General features: G+C 46.9%; 1 protein-coding gene across 1 annotated transcript in view; it reads left to right on the forward strand.

Moving 5' to 3' along the window:
* The first annotated feature begins 2818 nt into the window (after positions 1-2818).
* LOC146081253 (ATP-dependent translocase ABCB1-like) overlaps positions 2819-23865 on the forward strand; it is a 106247-nt gene continuing 85200 nt past the window's right edge. Inside the window, exon 1 of the mRNA XM_083189374.1 lies at positions 2819-3092. Coding sequence (XP_083045500.1) covers positions 3004-3092 — 89 coding nt within the window. The 5' untranslated portion in view covers positions 2819-3003. The remainder of the gene's footprint in view (positions 3093-23865) is intronic.

Here is a 23865-nt window from a genome sequence, read left to right on the forward strand (position 1 = left end):
TCCACAGTAAAAAAAATAGTTAAATAAATACACACTGACACCTGAAAAATAAAAGTTTAATACATACATTACACACACACTGATACTTACCTATCTTGATCCCGTAGGTAGGTCCCAGAGTCTTGATCCGGTGCCTTGTCCTGGTTCCGGATCATGTTGTCTTTCTTCACCATGTTGATCGGCCGCTAATACGAATGAATACGACATCGGAGGGTTACAAAGCAGTCGTATATGACTGCTTTGTAATTTCCCCTCCGGAACACGACTTTACATACGACTGAAACAGTCGTAGGGAAAATAATTATACGAAAAACTAGGTTTTTCATATTAGTAAATTTCCCCCATGATGCCAAATGGAATGAGCCAGAATTCACATAATGCCACATGGATTATGCCACAATTCACGTAATGCCACATGGATTGAGCCAGAATTCACATAATGCCACACGGATTGAGCCAGAATTCACATAATGCCACACAGATTAAGCCAAAATTCACAATACGCTTCATAAACAGGGACATTGTGCGCCAAAGGCGCGCATTAAACATTTACACCATAATGTCCATTACACGTAAAGTTACACGCCATTATGTCCATTATGTATTATGCCAAACACGATAATGCCTATGAAAAATTATGCTACATAAGTGCTGCTTATCTATATGCTCATTGACAAGGGTTCCATGCTCATTGCCAGAGGTTCCATGCTCGTTGCCATGTGGGATTACATGCTCATTGCCAAGGGGGAATACATGCTCGCGGTAAATGGGGGACAGCTGCCAGGCAGAAGCGACAGCCACTGACAGTGGCAGAGCCTGGCTTCATTCAGAGCACCTTTTACACCAGACTAGTCCCTGCATTTTCTGGTGTGAGGGGGAGAAAACCAACCAGTTATCTCAGTTAACCGGCTATATCTTTGGAACCAACTGACCCATTTACATGAGACAAGTATCATATTGAAGAACTTTTGAGTGGGCTTTGAATGATTTTGGTCCCATGAAACTGGAACATTTGGTTCCAGAGTAATTTGCCTTTAAAGAACATGAACAGCCATTACATTTCCAAAATAAAAAAATCGGTTTACCTGCAATATCTTTATAACCAATTGACCGATATGGACCAGCCTGGTGTCATATTGAAGGCCCAGCGATTTGGAATTGAATTAGATCAACCACAAGCTTCTGTGATGCCAGGGAGGGGACTGACAGTTGTTAGAACCAGGTGGGGGTCAGAATTAATGGGTCCCATATTATCCTATGGGGAAAACGTTACAGCTTTGCCAGGCGATATCTCCGGTTCCTGGGGGCCAATAGACACAGGGCTGGGCTCATTGATCCTCAGCTACAAAATTAAATGACTGGGGGGGGCACGTGCCCGGGTGCCCCCCCCCCTGAATCCGCCTATTGGAGTGTCTAAATGAAAATAGTGGCGTGGCATCAGGAGACAGGGAATCAGAAACAGGGAATGATTGCTTGGGGGAGAGCCAGGCAGCTTGTGCTTACAATAGTGGAGCCTGCTCTTCATGCTGTCGGCGCTGCTGATGCCTGTCAGTGTGACAGGCTAAATCAGCAGTAGCCGGTAGCTGCATACAGCACCAATCATAACGCTGGGTGGGCGGGCTGCGGATGCATTATATGTAGACTTAAAATAAAAATAGAATTGACATTGGGTCAGGGGGTAAGTGGTACTGTGTACCTGCAACATATTTCTTACAGGTACTCCGTACCACGCTGTACCCCCTTACTTGCAATACTGATGGTATGGGGCTGTTATTCAGGGTTTGGGCTGGGCCACTTATCTCCAGTAAAGGGCAATATAAAGCTCTGTACACACAGAACAATTGGTCGCTGAGCGATATATATCGCACCTGAGAGTGTCTTAGCTTTACGTGTACGCTCCAAATCATTTGATGGTTGGCGACCATTATTTGGTCCCTGCACCCAAGGCTGTGATTGGATGTTTACGCGAATCCGGCGAGCAAGGGGGTGTGGGGTGGGAGGCGGGCTGCTTGAAATCCACACTTAACGCTGCGAACTTCACAGTGTTGCTTGTGGATCAACATGAGGTCCTATATCTCCAAAAAGATGTCTACATCTGGGAACAGGAATGCAGGTATCAGGGTCTGTGCACAAGGCTAGGAAAGGGTGTCCCCCTGAATATGTGAACCCCCCCCCCCCCCCGCTCCAACATTGTCCCCAACAAAGCCCAGTAATAACTAGAGGCATCTAGCGTATCATTATACACATTTCTGCAACACAATATGCAAAATACACACAACAAATACAATTACTAGACAAAAATCCAAACTTTAAACTATTGATCCAAATACACAAATGTGATACAGGACACTATAGGGACCATAACAGCTGCCACAATCATTCATCAAATCCACAGCCTGCAATGACTGAGTTGGAGACACCTCTTCCATTATCCTCCAAGGGACCTGAATACAGAATATAAATGCATGATGTCATCACAGACACTGGAGTAAGAGAATAATGATGTCAGGAAAGGGCAAAATGAGATCATCCATAACAGAGGAAGAGTATAATGACGTCATGCATTATAGACAGCAGAGGGAGACAGCATAATGAGGCAGATCGGTAAGTAGCTGGCCATAGTCGGAGTAGTGACAAACACAACATGAATCCTCCTTATCTACTGTGTATTACACATTAACAGCTATATATAGCAGCTCTCCAGCCCGGGACAGTGACACCCGCCCCTCTGCTACCAGTCTGCCAGCAGCAGCAGCCAGTGTGACTGTGTAATAGTATAACAGGGAGGAGCTGGGCGTATGCCCTCCTCTCCCCAATCTGCCCCCTGCCACTGTCTCCTCTGATCCATCACTCCGGCCGCGCAGCTGCTCAGCATAGGGCGCAGCACGGGGGAGCTCTGCGCGTAAACTGCACCCTGTGCGCAACTGCGCTCCCCTCTAGTGACCGGGAACCAGGGCCCCATCACCCCAACCTTTCTTCTTGTCCTCCCCAGACAGGCTGAACATGGCGAGTGCACAGAATGGAGCAGTGTCCGGCACTGGGAATGGCCCGGGGGATGTGACAGTGACCATCACCGAGCCCAAAGCCAACAGGTGACTTTCCCATATATACATTACTATTAGCTGCTGCTTTTATTATATACAGTATATATATATTGTGTGTTATGGTTATTGTAGAACTTATGGTTGGAAATAGCATTGTTTTGTGTGTACTTTTAGTTTAATTACCGTGATTTGTGTATGTTTTATGTTTCTGTCACTGGGATTATGATGATTTCAAGCAGGTTGTGGAATGATGACCTTGGATTATTTTAGTTTGTGAACTTTTCATTCCAGCTACTATATTATATAAGGCAGTGGTGGTTCAAGGGTCCCAAACTTTATTGAACCAAGGCACCATTTTAGAGTACCCCTGTGCCAAAAGTTACTTGTTGAGAAATTGATCAAATAATTAAATAAAAGTATTACATTGTGTTTATACAGTATGTCCTCCTTAGGTTTAATTAGGTGGTGAGGGGCCACATTTTGCTGATGATTGGCAGACACCATCCTATTGCTTCGACCATAAATTATATGAATTGGTCCTGGATCTAAATGCAGCGGGGTCCCGGGTATGGGTAAAAACCGGACCAGGACAAAACTCCCGGACCGCCGGACCAGACATCAAACTCTGCATTTTGGAGCTTGTAGCATCCGGTCCGGGGGGTGTCCTGTCCGGGGGTGTACTGTCTGGGGGTTCTGCCTGTGACACCTGTCACCAGGTAGAGGAGGAGGGGTAGAATAAAGTCTCCCTGTATGGTCCGGACATGTAGCAAAAACCGGACGGTCCGGACCACACGGGGAGGCTGTAATCTCCCCTTCCCCATGTCCCTGATGATAGCTATCACAGGGACCCCCCGGACAAGACACCCCCGAACAGGACACCCCCCCGGACCGGACCCTATAAGCTCCGGACTGCAGATTTTGATGTCCTGTCCGGCGGTCCGGAGTCTAGTCCGGTCCGGTTTTTACATAGTCCCCGGGGTCCCTGCATTAGCCGCGAGCCTCGCTGTTTGGGGGAATCCTCGCTGTCCTCTTAAAAGCAAGGGTTCCCCCGGAATGTTGAATATGGTGTGCTGCCGGTGCTGGGGTTAAACAGCGAGGGTCACTTGTTTTCGGCGATCCTCGCCGTTTAACCCCTCGCCGTCCTTATTGAATACGGCCTAAAGGGGCAGATCTAACACCTAATGATATTCTTGTTATGACTGGATAAATGGTACTCCATCCAATCAGCACCAAAGACTAACCTTTATCAAGTGATATTATGATAGTATATAATGGGGCAGATTTCTTAAGCTTAGTGAAGTGATCAAGTGGCTGGTAATTCATCACTGGCCAATCAGCTCCTAACTTTCAAGTTCCAGGATAGGTTTGAAAAAATGTCAGGAGCTGATTGGCCGGTGATGAAGTACCAGCCACAATATCACTTTTAACTACAGCACTTTTGAAACCTAGTTTATTGTTGGTAGTGAAATGGTTGTTGAGGGGGATGTCATGCCCCATCCAAAGGGTCTGTCTAGCACCACATATAGGGCTAGATTCTCTAAGCTTCAACATTGATAAAATGGAGAGTGATAAACAGCCAGCCAATCAGCTGCTACCTGCCATGTCACAGACTGTGTTTGAAAAATGTCAGACAGGAGCTGATTGGCTGGCTGTTTATCACACTCCATTTTATCAATGTTGAAGCTTAGAGAAACTGGCCCATAGGCTTGGAGCTGTATAACATTCAGGGGAAAACGCAGGATTTACTGGTATACACTTAGGAGGTCATTCTAATCTGATCGCTCCTCAGCGCGTTCAATTGGGGGAGCAATGTTTAGCTTCTGCGCATGTGCAGACGCTTGGTGCGAGCGGGCACGGTCAATTGCTTATTCGCCATCCCGTTTGCACCTAGCAGTGCAGGCTGGGGGAGTGGGGTGGCGGCGTGGGGCTGCGCCCATGGAAACCCATGGTAATTCTGCGAAGAGGCGGTTGCCGGGGGCGGGCAGCTGACGTCACTGGATGTCAGCTGCCCCCCCTTTTCCCGTACAAGGTAGCCGCAGATCTAAGACACCAGAGAGTGTTTGCGTGCACCTTAGAAATCATCCGATGGTTGCCGACCATCGAATAATTTCCTCCCCGCATGCAAGCTGTGAATGGACGTTTATGCTAAACATCCATTTGCACATGTTTGGGGAAACTCTGGGTGCGAGTGTGAGGGGGCGGCACTTGTGTGGGCGGGGTTTAAAGCACATGCAAAGCTGTGAATTTTGCAGCATTATGTCTGAACCAGAATGACCTCCTTAAGACGGGTTTATATCAGAGCCCGACTGCACACCCAACCAAGAGTGTTATCAGTGGCGTAACTATAGCTCCGCAGCCCCCGCGGTGGCGGGAGGGCGCAGAGAAATTGGGGGCGCCGCCGGGGGGGGGGGGGGAGGGGGCTGCGGGGCTATAGTAACCCGTGGTGTGCGTCTCGCCCGGCTCTCTGCCAGGACCTGCCTGACGTCACGGTCCCGGCCGGCTCCTGCTGCAATGAAAACTGACAATTAGAAAATGGCTGCCCCCATACTGCAGACAGTTTTCTGTCTGCAGTATGGGGCAGCCATTTTCTAAGAGTCAGTTTTCATTGTAGCAGCAGGAGCCGGCCGGGACCGTGACGTCAGGCAGGTCCCGACAGAGAGCAGGACAGGTACGGGTAAGAAGGGGGGGGGGGGGGCAGGTTAGGTGTGTGTGTGGGGGGGTAGGTTAGGTGTGTGTGAGGGGGGGGGGGCGCCGAAAAAACGTGCGGCGGGGGGCGCGAAATAGTTAGTTACGCCCCTGAGTGTTATATCAATCTTATAAAATAGTCACTGCTGTGACAAGGCTGAAACAGATACAGAATTGGAGGGGAAAACTGTTCAGAATACATACCTCCCAACATTCCCGTTTAACGTGGGAACGTCCCGGTCTTCCCGCGTCCGGCATTGTCCCGCGACGGGAGGGGATGGGCTGGTGGAAGTCCCACTATCAGCTGCTGAGCAGCAGTGAATAAACGCTGTACGCATGTGCACAGCATCTATTCCTGCAGCCAGGGGGCTGGGGGCATGTATAAAGGCTCACAGAGCCTCTGGGCCATGCCCCCACAGTGTCGAAATGGATAGGCCCCCCCCCTGTAAAGCGCGCCTGTGTCCCTCTTCAGGGACCATCAAAGTTGGGAGGTATAAGAATCGGGTGTGTAATTTGTATCATTTTTAATTAATAAGGATGTAACTGAATTACAGCGTAGGGGCAGATTTATTAACTATGTTTATTGCTAAAATAATGTGCAAATGGGTGCTTTTATTTATTTTTAATTTTTCGATTTTGGAGCAGATTTTATGAACAACTGCATCAAACCATTTAACCCAAACCCAAACCATTTAACCCTTTCAGTGCCAAAGTAATTTGTAAAAAAAAAAAATAGATACGTTCTCAATCTCATTGATTGCGAGCATCCTGAACAGTGAGATGGGGAATGTATCTGTCCGGAGAAGAGGAGACGCCAATCCCATTTACGGGGTGTATGGTACCTTTTTCTCCTTCAAGTAATAAAGCTTGGTGAAGGGCCTGATCTACCTGATCTGTTTGAGAGATCCAGATACGTGCACACAGTGGAATATTGTGTATGATCACTTAAGGCGGAGAAGAGGAACGTTCCCCGTGAGACAGGAACGTTGTTTTTCACCCTCTATTTTAGCTCGCAGGAGGGATTTGAACACAATTTATGTGTCCTGTCCAGTACACATTGCCTTTTGACTAAAACTAACGCAGCCAGTATTTTCCCTGCACAGAAACAAAATAACTCACCCACATCTAAATCTCTCTGCACAAGTTACATCTGCCCCACCTGCAGTGCACATGGTTTTGTGCCTTTGCGAGTGAAGCAGAATAAGGGCCATAATCTGAATGGTTGCTATGGAAAACATCCCATCTTCAATAGAACTCGTATCTTATACCGCTTTCAGACCGCACTCTAGACCCGGGTTATTGCCGTGTTCTTGCGGCCCCAACACGGGTCAAGGTGCGGTCTGAAAAGGCCACCCCGGGTCGAGCAACACGGGTGTTCAACCCTGGTAATGACCAGGGTTGAACACGGCTATGACCCGTGTCAAGTGCAGTGTGAACGGGTGCCTGGGTCGAGCGACCCGTGTCCCGTTCACAGTATGGAGCAGGCAGCACTGTCAGCTCCAAGTACTGCCTCCTCCTGCCGCCCAGCTCCGCCCCCTGTGACGTCACCGACTCGGCAATATGCCGTGTCGGAACTTTCAGACCGCATTGCCGTGTTGCTCTGGGGATGAGAACCCGTGTCCTAATCCTGTGTGCGACACGGCATTTGCGGTCTGAAAGTAGTATTAGTAAATTTACCCCTTAATGTAGGTAATACAAATGTATGGAGGTTTCCTGCGGCACTTGTCACAGCCAGAAAATGAATGGACAGAGTTGAAATCTAAGTGATGGTGGCCTTGTGTATAGACCAATTATTTATTCACACATTGGGGTAATTCAGACCTGCTGGCTAAGGTGTGTATATTCAGAGCAAGCAGGTTAACAACGCCTTGCCGAATGCACCCCACCGCCCGAATCCCCTCGGTATGTTGCGAGCGGATGTGTACCCTTACACAGGGGTACACTAGCGCCCCGCACAGTGGAAAAAATCATTTGATGGTTACTCAGCATAGAATTACTTTTCCTTTGCTCGCAGCTGACAGGTGGCCCAGGACTTTACTTTTCGGCTGCACATTGTTTTCCGAATTGGGGCAGGCACTGACGTCATGTGACGTCAGCCGCCCGCCCTGAGCAGGCAGGGGGACGCCTGCATTCCCTGGGGCCCGCCCAGTGTTGCATATACCAAATTTGCTGCTCTACGAGCAGGCCTGAATCGGGCCCCACTGTATTTCCTTTTCATCTTGCTTTATCCATGATATGCTAGAGCTTGTTATATTTCAATGTTATGATTTTATTTTCAACATAGATTGTATATATAAATATATAATATCATTTTCTTACTCCTATTCTCAGGTATCTGTAATTGTCAAATGTTGACAGTGTATTGCACAATGCCGACATAGTAGTAAAATAATCTCCCACATTGTAAGCATGCGCGGCATTATAATTTTAAACATTATGCATTATATTTAAAGTTATAGTACCAGCATGGTTGCAATGCATTAAATAACATTACTACCGCATGGCTATTGCATGGTCGACACTACGCAGTAGACATTTTGGGTCAAATGCACTAAGCTTCAAAAGTGATAAACAGCCAGCCAATCAGCTCCTAGCTTCCATGTCTCAGACTGTGAACAGTATTCAATGCTCTTGATTCACCATTTTTTTTTTTTTGGGTGAACAGGGCTGCTTTTTGGCGAATCGGCAATTTTTTTCTCCCAAAATGATGTTCGCTGTATTCAATGATCACTGTTCGCCGGAAGCGAACAGTGAATGCTGGCCAATTCGCTGTTTCATAGTTGCTGCTATTCGCTTTTGGTTTTCAATCGGCACAGTTTGCGGAAAGTGTATTTAATGCCAAAATGGAGAACTGTGTTCACTTTTTTTTTTGGTGTAGTTCTCCGTTCTGCTTTTGACATCTTTTTTTAGGTGAACTGAAATGTGTACTTATTAAAAAAATGTTTTTTAGTTATTCTTTTGGTGTCTACAAGTCAGTTTTTTTGTATTTTTTCCCAGCGAACCGCTGTGCCTGCAGCCAGCTGAGCAGCTTTGGGGGCGGATGCGGGGGACATTAGCTCACAGGCAGCCAGTAACAGGGATGTTGGCAGCTGTGGCAGCTCTCTGCCAGGGGGTTTGGGAGCTGGAGGTCTGTAGTAATTCAGCTCAGCTGCTGCCGCTGCTGGATCCTCCGGCCGCCGCTCCCCCATCCTGCCTGCTGCTGTCCACCTGCCTTCCACCACCCCCCTTGCTGCCTGTGTGCGCCGTATTGCACAAGTTTTGCCGTTAGGGGCAGTGAGCCCCTGACGAGCTGAATAGAGAGGGCTGGCGGCGATCTTAGGAGAATGGTGAATCACGGCGAGCGCACTGCAGGATTCGCAGCCATGCGCGAGGCGCTGAATTGTCCTGTGTTTGAAAAATGGCAGACATGAGCTGATTGGTTGGTTGTTTATCACTCTCCATTTGATCACTTTTGAAGCTTAGTGCATCTGGCTCATTGACTCTTAATAGAGAAACTGTTATATTAATAGCCATATTTTGCTAATCCAGCCTCTCTCTGTGACTGAGCTGAATGGGTCCTTATAGCTCTGTTCTTCAGCATGTAACTGTGAGGTCAAAGGTTTTCTACACTGATAAATCATTATCACTGTAATAAATGCCTTTTATCCTTTGTGTAATGCAAGGCGATAGCTATAGGAGATACAGGGTCACATTTAATAGAATGCGTTTTTTAGTATCTTTTTGAAATCGCACCTTATTGCACTTTTTAAAATCGCATTTTTACCGTGGATTTGCATATTTAATGAGGTGCGTATTCCGGGCAAAAAAGTGATAATGTGCGATTTTTAGTCATGAAAGTCTGCATGCTGGGACTTGGAGAACCACAAGTCCCAGCATGGGGGGCATTAATGGGCCTGCTGGGACTTGTAGTCCACCTGTAAAAAGAATGTTAATATAAAAGACACACACACAGAAAAGCATAACTTTATTACACACACAAACACACACCTCACTTTTACACCAATATACTTACCAACCCAGGTTCCAGCTCTGGGCTCCCTTCTGCAGAGCCAACTCACCCCACACTGACAGCGGGGTGAGCCGGCTTTCTTTTGCGCAGATAACAGCTTTTGTAGCGCTGTACAGAGGCTGCTAGCGTCTTTGGCCGATGCATCTCCATGGAGACACATCGGCCAACCACGCTCGGGGCTGATTATGTTCAGGAAGGGGGACCCCACCCCATTTAAAAAACAAAACAAAAAAAAACAACACATTTTTTAAGACAGGACCATGCACAGGTCTCAATGATCTGTGCAGGGTTCTGGCCAATTCGCCTGTCAGAACCTGGTCTGCATGTGTGGCGATTTTTAGACACATTTTCCCGAATTTGCATCTAATTAAATAGGCAATTTGTATACTTTTCAATGGGAAAACATCTGGATGTGAGTTCCGGCGGGACTAAAAATCGCACTTTCCGAATGTGCGATTTTGCGGCAAAAACCGAGGTATTTGACGTTGTTCACATCTCATTAAATATGCGAATTTGGGGACAAGTGCGTTTTCGGACGTTTTTTGCTCAAAAAAAAAAAAAATTGCACAAATCACATTTTGCATCTCATTAATTGTCACCCACAGTGTGGAACATACCGTACTATCGGATATTCACAAAATAATATCAATATACAGTAGCATAGGCGTGTGATGCTGAGAAATGTGACCTCACCTCCTTCACTATTATGGGGTTTATTCTAGTTCATTCTTTCTGACAAAATCCTTCTTAGATGGACAAAACCATGTGCACTGCAGGGGGGCAGATGTAACATGTGCAGATAGAATTAGATTTGGGTGAGTTATTTTGTTTCTGTGCAGGGAAAATACTGACTGCTTTTTTTTTACACTGCAATATAGATCTCACTTTGAAGTAAAACCCCACCCAAATCTAATTCTCTCTGCACAAGTTACATCTGCCCCACCCGCTGTGCACATGGTTTTGTCCATCTAAGAAGGATTTTGTCAGAAAGAATGAACTAGAATAACCCCCAATGTGACTGTTTTACTGAATCTTACAGTAGAAAATCATTTTATCTGGCTAAAAATACAGCAAATTACATTATTCGATCTTTTTCTCAGTGCCAGCACAAGCAATTACATTGTGTGGTTTTTATATTGCACGGCTGTGCCAATGCTAATCTGTTGTCATTTTTATACCACCACTTGAGTGCACTTTTAGAGTGTCCATTAGTACAGATGTCTGGCATTACGAACTTTCAATACCTACACCGGGCGTCATTTAACTTAGGGCCGTTCCCTAACACAACTCCAAATTGCAGGATTAAAATAAAACTGTCAGCAGCAGCAGCATTTTCCCTGCATGAGATGAAAATAGCCTGTTAATTCCCTTTTCGTGGTTACTGGTATGTTATGGGGCACTTGGGGTTAATTTAGAGCAGTGGTTCCCAACACTGGTCCTCAAGTACCCCCAACAGTGCACATTTTCCAGGCCTCCTCAAAGAATCACAGGTGAAATTATTAGTTCCGCCAATGGATCTTTTAAAATGTGTCAGTGAGTAATGAGTGCACCTGTGCACCTGCCGATGACCTGGAAAACGTGCACTGTTGGGGCACTTGAGGACCAGGGTTGGGGATCACTGATTAAGGGTGCGTACACACTGTCCGATATATCGATGCACCATCCTCTAGTGTGTACGAGCGATATATCTGTGAACGGCGTTGTTCACATATATATCACGTCGGCTCTGCAACACACACGATGCCCGATATATCTAGAGAGATATCAGAACATTGTGCTGTGTGTATGGTTGACCTGTTGACTACCCGTACAGCCACCCTGGGAGCCGCTGGTGATTGACAGCTCAGTGGGCGGGGCGCATGCAAATGCACCCACCCACTTGTGATGTCAGGTACGACGGATCAGGCTGTGTGAATGGGGATCACGCTGCCCAATCCATCTGCAGATCATAGCTGCAGATATGTCATATGCTAAAAGGCTGTGGATTTCCGTCTGTGCCCAGCTGCTCCTGTGTGACTGCACTGCCCGTGTAAGTTGTCATCATTATCTGGGTGAAACTACAGGATATTTGCATATTGTAACCCTGGGCTGAAACTGGGGGTTGGTAAGGATGACACTGGCAAATCCGTCCTCTCCCCGGCGCCGGGCAGGGGGAAAGCCGCCCAGTGTGTATGCCCCGACAATGAGCGGTGAGCGCTGCTGCACACTCCCGCATTATCACCTTGAAAGCCGTTCTGCTGGTAATACCAGCAGATGAGCAGCTTTGAGGACGGCTCTGCATAGCTCTGCACTATGCAAATCCGTCCTCTCCCCGGCGCCGGGCAGGGGGAAAGCCGCCCAGTGTGTATGCCCCGACGATGAGCGGTGAGCGTGCTGAACTCTCACCGGGAAAGCCGTTCTGCTGGTAATACCAGCAGATGAGCGGCTTTGAGGACGGCTCTGCATAGCGCTCCGCTATGCAAAGCCGTCCTCCCCCCGCCGTTGGCGCCAGACAGTGGAAAAGCCGCTCAGCGTGTTTGCACCGAGTAGCTTTCCTCCCAGCGATTAATGCTATCATCGCTGTCCATACACGCTGGGCATAGTCGCCCAGTGTGTTTGGACCTTAAGAATGCTTTTGTGCTTTTATAGTGCTTGGAGCTGATGGACTTAAGGCAATAATGCATGAAATCTAAGACAAGTTCTCAGATACCAGCATTAAAAGGTCAGTTTGACCCGATAACCCATTATGTAGAGAAGAAAAGAGGGACTGTTATTTAGAATGCACCCCCCCCCCCCCATTAATATTGTTGACATCTGGAGTCTCTCTTGTAATCTTTCGAAGATTACAAGATTAAATATATATTTAGTGTGAAAGTGTGCTCTCGGCCCCTTAAGTGGGGCAACCAAGCATTTATGACCCGAGGAATCGGGAACCAAGGAATCCAAGGAATCGGGAACTTTCCTGTGCCAGCCAGATTCTATTGCAAAAAAAAATCCGGTACTTATGTAATATCTGGGCTCCCGTTTTTCTTATGAGACCGCGTCCCCTCGCGGGGCTCGATGTGCTCGCCATGCTTCGGGCACGGTGGCTCGCTGCGCTCGCCACACTATATAAAATCAACTCCATGCGTAGTTGGATAGTAGGGGTATGAAAAAATGGGGTGCATTTAACATGGGAGCCCAGATAATACATAAGTACCAAAAATCCTGATGCTGCTGGCTTATGGGGCTAATTGAATAGGAATAATTTCCTGCAGTACGGGACCGCAGGTAATTGAATAACATTGTGATTCTATTGTCTAATGTATATTACCCCTTCTTCTGCACTGTAAGTTGTTATGGGCGCTCTATAACAGCACGCACGGACAAGTTATAATCAATCATCATTATATTGATGGATGGGGGGAGAGGTCATGGTCTTCACTAGGTCTGGGATAGCTGCGATCTCCAAGTAGCCAGCAATTCCATCTAATGTATATACGCATATAGCTGTGTGTGGAGATCTGGCTGATACAGCAAAAGAATGGTTATTCCAAATTGCCTAGCGGCTCCTGATTGGCCAGTAGGCGACAAATAGCAGCAATCAGGAGGAGGAGCCGCAGGATGTAAACACACATCCTGCGTCTCCTTCTCACAGTCCGCTGGAGTCGGGTGTTTGTGTTTTTTTGTTTTGCCAAGACCGTGGATGCCTACATGTGCAGAAGAGGACCGGATCTACACCGGAGGACCCTTGTAAGTATTATTTCCTTCCACAGGTACCCAAAGGATTTCTTCAGGATGCACCGATGGACGGACGGAGGGCTACCTACAGGCTCAACATAGGTAAGTATCAGTATGAGTGGGCTATGTATGTAATAAAGTTTTATTTTTCTTGTGTGTCAGTGTGTTTATTTAACTATATGTTATATAGTTAATAGTTCATAGTTCCACAGCAATATACAATAGTTTTAATCTATGTTTTACACAACTTATCAACCCGATGCCCACCGTACAAGGGCTCCGGGGACAGCCCTGGGCTTCAGCCTGACCAGGTAAGTCCTGGAGTGGGGCCTTAATTGGGGGGTCCCCACTCCCCCAGGACCCCTGCCCAGACTGACTGGTCAGGGGTAATGTTTTGGCCACGGGACCTTATATAATAAGTGTCCCCTGACTGTGACATTACCCTGCTGGCTGGTTGGGCCTGGGGCTGGTTCTTAAAATATGGGGGACCCCTAGTAATTTTGTCCCCCGTACTTTTGGAACCAGGACCGGCCCTTGGGCCTTTTGGGGATTTTTCCCTGATTTATTAAAACCAGGACCGGCTCTTTGAGCCTATGGCTAGTTACGGCTGTGGGGGAAGGGACCCCATGCCGTTTTTTTTTATTATTTATTTATTTATTTTTACTGATGCCGATACAAATCCATACACCATTGGAAAATATGAATCAGTCAAATACGACTGATTAGTATATTTTCCTCCAGAATACGAATTCGTAAATGGCATACGACAGCCATGTCAGTCATATGCATTTGTATTACGAATAGGTCATAACCCGGCTCCTGCCACAGATCAGGAAATAGCTTTGGAAGTCACCCCATGGTGGGTGACACCGGGTGCTGTCTGCCCTCCCTACATCCCCTGTTATGCCACTGTCCTAACCCCCCCCCCCCGCCCCCCCTCCCCCCTCTTAGATTTCCTGCACAGCACCAGGTAAAAGTGTGCTTACATATTACAAGTGAAAGATGTTTGTTGTAATTGTAGTAGGAGAAAGATAAAATATAATTATGTAGCTACAGTACCACAGATACATAAATGTCTCTTATTTATACACATCAACATGTAATATCCTGCGAGATACAGGCTGTCCGGGAATTCCTGGGAGTCTTTTTAAAGCGTCAATCATTTAAAAGGCAAAATCATGTCAGTTTTGCCTGCCATAGGATTGCCACTTTAAAATAAGGGCATAATCACAGGAATTCCTGAACAGCCCACGTGTAGCAGGCGGTTACAGCTATCTACAGTATGTAGGGTTGTCAGGTTCTGTATAGGGCAGGGGTCTTCAACCTTTAAGACAGCGTGGGCCACCTAAAAAAATCCATTGAAGCCCGAGGGCCACTAAAATCGCCTACGGAAATTCGGACAGGCCCATAGAATCACAGCTCCCCTATAACGTCAGCACAGTCCTTCATAGATAGTTGGCACAGCCGCCCATACTCAGCACATAACCACACACACACACCCTAATAGTTATCAGCAGCCAATTTGGGTTCCAGTGCAAACAGTAAAATATGTGCCCCCCCCATATATAATTTGATATTGAATAAATTGCACGCGCCGTGGACGCGCTCCCAAAAACGGGTGTGACCTAATTATAAGGGGCGTGGTCTAATTATAATGAGTGCGAACTAGCAGGAAAACAATTACCTGACACCTCTTTTGCAACCTGCATGACCAGACATTGGTTACCGCAGGAATGGTCGTTGTCCTCACACGCTTAAGTTGACTGAAGGCTGCACAATGACATATAAACATGAAGGCCCACACAGTGAAATACAGGTTGAGTATCCCTTATCCGAAATGCTCGGGACCACGAGCATTCCAGATAAGGGAATATTCCGGTTTTTGGAATAATTTTTTTTTGTCATACTTACCTGCCCCTGGTGGGTCCCCGATGGTCCCACGGCGTCCATGGAGTCCTCCGGCGTCCACAGCAGGCCACCAGCACCATCTCCGGTGTCTCCAGCGGTCCCAGGAGTGCTTTGCGCAAGTTCCCAGGCGCGCCGGTGACGTCACCGGCGCGCACTCGCGCAAAGCACTCCTGGGACCGCTGGAGACGCCGGAGAGGATGCTGAAGGCCTGCCGTGGACGCCGGAGGACTTGGTAAGTATTAAAAGAGGGTTAGGGAGGGAAAAAAAAAAATTGGAATTATTCCAAAAAAACACGGTTTTTGGAATAATTCGGATACGGGATGCCCGGATACGGGATACCCGACCTGTAGTATGCCTCACAGATCAAACCCAAACAATGAAAGGCTACTTAAATCAATATACACTGTTACACTGTTTATCCGTAATGCTCATTACACATTGTGCATCACACCATAGTGTCCATTAGACATTATGCCACACACCGTAATACCTGTTGTACATTATGTCATACACCATAATGCCCATTACACATTATGCCGCACCGTGATGCCCATTACACATTAATCCACACAAAATTATGCCCATTGCACATTATGCCCCACACTGATGCCCATTATGCCACAGACCATAATGCCAGCAGTACTCCTGCTTATACATATGATGCCCCAGCAGTGCCCCTCACCTAATGCCCCAGCAGTGCCCCTCACACAATGCTCCAGCAGTGCCCCTCACACAATGCCCCAGCAGTGCCCCTCACACAATGCCCCAGCAGTGCCCCTCACACACAATGCCCCAGCAGTGCCCCTCACACACAATGCCCCAGCAGTGCCCCTCACACACAATGCCCCAGCAGTGCCCCTCACACACAATGCCCCAGCAGTGCCCCTCACACACAATTCCCCAGCAGTGCCCCTCACACACAATGCCCCAGCAGTGCCCCTCACACAATGCCCCAGCAGTGCCCCTCACACACAATGCCCCAGCAGTGCCCCTCACACACAATGCCCCAGCAGTGCCCCTCACACACAATGCCCCAGCAGTGCCCCTCACACACAATGCCCCAGCAGTGCCCCTCACACACAATGCCCCAGCAGTGCCCCTCACACACAATTCCCCAGCAGTGCCCCTCACACACAATGCCCCAGCAGTGCCCCTCACACAATGCTCCAGCAGTGCCCCTCACACAATGCCCCAGCAGTGCCCCTCACACAATGCCCCAGCAGTGCCCCCACACACAGTGCCCCCAGTAATGCCCCACACACTATGCCCCCAGTAATGCCTGCAGCTTTGCCAGGTCCCCTGCTCCCGCCAGATGTACCTCCTCATCCTGCAGCTTTGACGGGTCACCAGCTTCCATCCATGCCTCCTCCTGCAGTTTCGCCGGGTCCCCTCCGCCAGCTGTGCCTCCTCCTCCTGCAGTTCCAGTGCCGGGTCCCCTGCTCCCGCCAGCTGCGTCTCCTCCTCCCGCAGCTTCGCCGGGTACCAACTCCCCAGCTCGTGACCAGACGTGCCTCCTCCTCCCTCAGCCGCGCTGGATCCACTCCTCTGCCCTGCCTGCAGCCAATGGAAATCGGGTAGGCGGCACCCAAGGGGACTCCATTACACTGCCTCCCTCGGCAGCATTTTCTTTTACTTTAAAAAAAAAAATCTTGTGCATGGCGGGCTGGCGGGCAGGGGGCCACTGAGATCAGCTCCGCGGGCCACTCGTGGCCCGCGGGCCATGGGTTGAAGACCCCTGGTATAGGGTATTGTTTTCAAAGTAATGGTCTGTATATTATAATGAATGCCTACAATAAACTGTTGGCTTAGTTCCCCCAAGAAGAGTTTGCTACATATATATTTATCAGTAGTCTTGCAATGACATGAATGATGAAATAGCTTTGTTATAAGCCAGTGCTGTTCCTATTTCCCTGCTCAGATGTGATTTTATCAGATAGAAAACCTTTATCCTGAACTATGGGGGATCCGGGACTAAGTTCAAACAGTAGCTGTATTCTGTGATATTCAGGAGAAACAAACAAACCCGAAAACCATCCAGAAACAATTACAGGAATTTAGGATGAGACCACTCCCCCCCCCGGATGTGATAACCATCAGACTAACACCCTAAATTGAAAAGCCATGACCAACATACATCTCTTAATAAGGGATGCCAGATGACTGCCCGACATGGGGATCCCATTGATTGGAATCGCATGGAATCAGATGGAAAATGTAGGGTTTTTGTGCATGAAATTTATCGCAAGACGTTTGACTCATGTTTCCAGTCCCCCTAGCCCCTAATCCAGCCCTTCAGATATATTGTATGGTATAATTGTATACCATAAGATATATTGCATACGTTTTATCTTGGCTTGATAAATCGGGTGCCAGACGCGGTCCAGATAGTCGGGATCCCGACAGTCATTTACCCGACGTCGGGATCCTGACTGTCAAAACGCCGACAGACAGGTGCCCGACCGCCACCCGCTATTTTCTCTTGTGGGGGTCCACGACCCCCATAGAGTGAGAATAGGTGGCGAGTGTAGCGAGCCTCCGTGCCCACAGCGTGGCGAGCATAGCGAGCCCGCAAGGGGCTTTGTTGCGCTCACCATGCTGTCTGAGTCCGGGCAGTCGGGATCCCGACGTTGGGCTAATGACTGTCAGGATCCCGACTGTCGGAACCCTATACCACACTGTCATAAATCGCATGAGATATAGCTTATGCAAAAATTACACCAAAGTACAAGATCGGATGGAATCACTCCCGGGAAGCTCCCGGGGGAGCACAAGGGAAATTCCATCTGACTTCACGGTCAAACATATCGTTGTAGTGTATGGGGCCGTTAACATTGTCACACTCCCTTTCACCCCCTGACCTACACCACTACTCTACTCTGATTACAGTGTCTCACTCCCACCTCCATGACTTCTTCTGTGCTGCTTCCTTCTTTTTCTTTTTTAAACATAATTTATTAATAGAATGAGAGATATATTACAGAAAAGACATACGAGAAGGTCTGACAATATTATCACACTATGTCACAAAAATACATAATGAATAAATTGGCAAATGTACATAGTAATAAATGAAAAAATGTAAAAACATGTCAATGAGCAAATTAGACAGTCTCATTCAGGTTTTTTCTATTGGGAGGAAAAAAGAAATCAAAGGGAAAAAGAAGAGAGTAAAGAGAAAGAAGAAGAATGAAACAAGAGGGGAGGAGGAGAGGGTCAAGGCGGCCAACCTGACTAGACAAAACTATAGTAATACACCAACGGTTGAGAATGAGAAGGGAGCCCGTATGTTGAAAAGTCAAGCCATATGGAAGTCAGGAGAATGTAGGAGGAGCTCCAAAATAAGAGGTCCATGGTTCCCAGACCTTTGAGAACTTTTTAGAGGAGCCTTTCAATATTCTAGTAATAAATTCCATAAAATGGACATACTGTACTTTAGCTATGATTTCACTTATATTCGGTGCCTCAGTTGATTTCCAGACAGTGGCAATGCGACATCAAGTCACCAAGACCACATGGCTAGAAAGTTTGTTTTGATAGCGAGTTGCCGTCTTTATCTTGGGGTATTCCAAGGGGCTCTATGGTAAGGGCAAAGATAAGGGGGGAAAGGGGACATCCCTGTTGTGTTCTGTTGGTGATTGGGAATGGGGTGGATGCTACTACGTTGGCTAGTACACATGCTCTGGGGCTCGTATACAAAGCCAACACTCCATGGAGAAACCTATCGGAAATCCCAATCGATTGAAGGGTTCGAAACATAAAAGGCCATTGGATCCGGTCAAATGCTTTTTCAGCACCCAACCCGAGTACCAGTAATTTCCATTGATGAATTGTGTGAATGAAATCCATTGTCCGTCGGGTGTTGTCAAATGCTTGCCGACCGGCTGTAAAACCAACTTGGTCAGGATGGACCAGTGTAGAAAGTAAGGGGCCCAGTCTGCATTCTAAAATTTTTGCATATATTTTGATATCTACATTTAATAATGCGATTGGGCATGTAATTGGTAACTAATTCCTTATCGCGGCCTGGTTTCGGAATACAACTATACTATCCAAGGAAGTCAATGGGTCAAAAGATGCACCCTCGAATAGGTTATTAAAGAATGTCCGCAGGAAAGGGGTAAGAACGGTGGAAAATATTTTAGAGTATTGGGGTGTGAACCCCTTCAGGCCAGGGGTCGCAGATGCCTTGTGTCGCTTAATTGCAGAAATAATCTCTTCTGAAATATCTGCAGGTTCAACAGCTGCTGCTTAGTAAGACAGGGGAGAAAATTATCAGAAAAGAAAGCAGACAAGGCAGGAACATCTCGAAAGGCCGGATGAGTTGAAGGGAGGGGCAGATAGGGTAGTAGGTTTGAAACTCAGAGACTATCTTTACGGGATCGTAAGTAGCTGTCCCTGATTGTTGCAATCATATTTTATTATTCCAACCTGACGCCCTCTTTTGTCTGAGCTTACCTGCTAAAATAGAGTCTTTATCATAATATTTCTGTTTAATTTTTTTCAGAATATTAGCAGATTTACATGAAAGAATGGTATCATTCTGGCCCTAAGGGTAGTTATTTGAGAGTGTAGAGCAGGCGCCGGGGCATTGTTTGTGTTGTTCTAATCATTGAGCTATCTCAGTTTCCGTTCAAGCTTTTTTTCTTACGATATGAGGCTTTACTAATGAGTCTACCTCTAATGGTATCCTTATGAGCTTCCCAGATTGTACCCAGGGCTAGCTCATCAGATGAGTCCAGCTCCAAATAATCAATTATAGCAGATTTTACATCCTGAATAGTGAATGGGTCAAGCAACAATGTATCATCAAGATGCCAGGTTCGAGGTCTATGGGGAGTGTGGAATAGGTTTAGAACAATGTGTGTGTCATGTATGTGCCATGTTGCTCCCTTAACTCCTTAACTACCTTACCCCAAGCTAATATTTCCCCCCAACCATCAATCCTTATAATACAAAACTAACCACTTGATTATAGTCTACTCCACCCACACAAGATACTATTCCCTCTGCATGTTCTGCTGTTGCTGTGCACTCTCAGAGACCAACAAGCACTTAGGGCAGTGGTTCCCAAACTGTGTGCCCTGGGGTGTATTGGGGCACTTGCCTTGGGTGGTCAAGGACCAATGGAAATTATTTACGGTAATTTTTCTAGGCAAAACCAGTGCTGATGGCTGTAAATCATAAACTATGTGGACAAACAGAAGTGTATCTTGTCCCACACCACAAGTAACCTAACAATGAAATATAAACACAATATACTAAATTTTATATTTATTTTCTAATTTTATCAATAAGAAACTTTACGCCTATGGGCACCTTAAAAATTGTTGAGACTATAGGGCACGGTGATTCAAAAAGGTTTGGGAACCACTAAAAATGTACTAATGTGGGAGTTGTATTTCAGATGGGAAGTTGCTGTGGGCAACCTATCAGATATTATCTATTGCTAAATAAATAAGTAGATTCTGTTATACCACATTCCCAGAAGGTGTTCTATACGGTTACACCGCATTCCCAGAAGGTGTTCTATACGGTTACACAACATTCCCAGAAGGTGTTCTATACGGTTACACAACATTCCCAGAAGGTGTTCTATACGGTTACAGCACATTCCCAGAAGGTGTTCTATACGGTTACACCACATTCCCAGAAGGTGTTCTATACGGTTACACCACATACCCAGAAGGTGTTCTATACGGTTACACAACATTCTCAGAAGGTGTTCTATACGGTTACAGCACATTCCCAGAAGGTGTTCTATACGGTTACACCACATTCCCAGAAGGTGTTCTATACGGTTACACAAAATTCCCAGAAGGTGTACTATACGGTTACACAACATTCCCAGAAGGTGTTCTATACTGTTACACCACATTCCCAGAAGGTGTTCTATACGGTTACACCACATTCCCAGAAGGTGTTCTATACGGTTACACAACATTCCCAGAAGGTGTACTATACGGTTACACAACATTCCCAGAAGGTGTTCTATACTGTTACACCACATTCCCAGGAGGTGTTGTATACAGTTACACAACATTCCCAGAAGGTGTTCTATACGGTTACACCACATTCCCAGAAGGTGTTCTATACGGTTACACCACATTCCCAGAAGGTGTTCTATACGGTTACACCACATTCCCAGAAGGTGTTCTATACGGTTACAGCACATTCCCAGAAGGTGTTCTATACGGTTACACCACATTCCCAGAAGGTGTTCTATACGGTTACACCACATTCCCAGAAGGTGTTCTATACGGTTACACCACATTCCCAGAAGGTGTTCTATACGGTTACACCACATTCCCAGAAGGTGTTCTATACGGTTACACCACATTCCCAGAAGGTGTTCTATATGGTTACACCACATTCCCAGAAGGTGTTCTATACGGTTACACCACATTCCCAGAAGGTGTTCTATACTGTTACACAACATTCCCAGAAGGTGTTCTATACGGTTACACCACATTCCCAGAAGGTGTTCTATACGGTTACACCACATTCCCAGAAGGTGTTCTATACGGTTACACCACATTCCCAGAAGGTGTACTATACGGTTACACAACATTCCCAGAAGGTGTTCTATACGGTTACACAACATTCCCAGAAGGTGTTCTATACGGTTACACCACATTCCCAGAAGGTGTTCTATACGGTTACACCACATTCCCAGAAGGTGTACTATACGGTTACACCACATTCCCAGAAGGTGTTCTATACGGTTACACCACATTCCCAGGTGTTCTATACGGTTACACCACATTCCCAGAAGGTGTACTATACGGTTACACAACATTCCCAGAAGGTGTTCTATACGGTTACACCACATTCCCAGAAGGTGTTCTATACGGTTACACCACATTCCCAGAAGGTGTTCTATACGGTTACACCACATTCCCAGAAGGTGTTCTATACGGTTACACCACATTCCCAGAAGGTGTTTTATATGGTTACACCACATTCCCAGAAGGTGTTCTATACTGTTACACAACATTCCCAGAAGGTGTTCTATACTGTTACACCACATTCCCAGAAGGTGTTCTATACTGTTACACCACATTCCCAGAAGGTGTTCTATACTGTTATACAACATTCCCAGAAAGTGTTCTATATTGTTACACCACATTCCCAGAAGGTGTTCTATATTGTTACACCACATTCCTAGAAGGTGTTCTACACTGTTATACAACATTCCCAGAAGGTGTTCTGTACTGTTACACCACATTCCCAGAAGGTGTTCTATACTGTTACACAACATTCCCAGAAGGTGTTATATACTGTTACACCACATTCCTAGAAGGTGTTATATACTGTTACACAACATTCCCAGAAGGTGTTCTGTACTCATGGGAGCGCTGGAGCGAGTTTATTCTTGAACGGGGTGGCACAGGTAAGAGCTCTAAGCGTCTTATTATTGCCTTTGTATGGAGCCTGTACTTGGAGGGTAAGTCCCGAAGTTTCGTGGGACGCTCTCTGGCAGGTATCTCATTCTTTTTGCGTCTTGGTGGGAAGAGAGACATTACCAAGTCTTTCATCCTTTTCTAGGATGCTAAAGGGATGGGCCAGAACCAGGCCGGTTTTGCCCGACAGGCGCCGGCCGATTGATGCTGGTCTGTTGCGTCGAATCTCGAAGTCTTTAAGAGTAATTTGCTCAACCGATTACGAGGTTCGACTTTTTAGACTGGCTTTTGTCATGGCTTTCCATGGGGCGTTCAGAGTAGGCGAACTGGTGTCCGCAACCAGGGCATCTCCCTCGCCTATGCTGTTCATCCATGTCGACGTGCACCACGACGGGTTATGGTGCAAGATACAGCGCTCAAAGACTGATGTAGCAGGCAGGGGTCAGTGGGTCCATTTGGGTCGGAGTGGCGACCGCCGGATCTGTCCGGTGGCGGCGGCTCTGGCTTATGTGGAGTTGAGATCCCAATTGCCCGGGGATGGCTGATGCACATCGACGGGTCGCCCCTTACTAACTTTCAGTTTAGGTCGGTTTTCAGGCGCTGTATATTGCATCAGGGTCTTTCTCCAGCCGACTTTGGTACACACTCTTTCCGTATCGGCGCCGCTTCGGCCGCCGCTGCGGCGGGTTGGTCTCAGGTCGACATACGAGCACTTGGAAGATGGCGGTCTGGTGCATTTAGGCGATACATCAGACCGACATAGTCCAGTGAGCCCATTTGAGGAGTAGCCGCTCGCCCAAACGCGCTTTAGTGTTTGGGGGGCCTTGAGGAATTTTTTGTGTTACCACCAGTCTTAAATTAGGCTCTAGCCAACTGGTGGACAATTTGTGTTTTTTGCCTCAAATCAAATCGGGTGACCCCCCCCCCCCACACCCCCCTTTTCCACTAAATGATGAGCGGAAAATTAGAATAGATTATCAATAATTTAAGTGGGTCAAAAAATAACTAGTTTTAAATAGTTCACCCATATCACAGTCATATTGGTTACTACCAATTTAATATAGAAATCCAAAATCACCTTTAAGGGAATTCCCGGGCGCGTTATTTTTCCCAATGTCTA

Source organism: Crinia signifera, chromosome 5, assembly GCF_055691185.1.
Source record: "Crinia signifera chromosome 5, ASM5569118v1, whole genome shotgun sequence".
Lineage (NCBI taxonomy): Eukaryota > Metazoa > Chordata > Amphibia > Anura > Myobatrachidae > Crinia > Crinia signifera.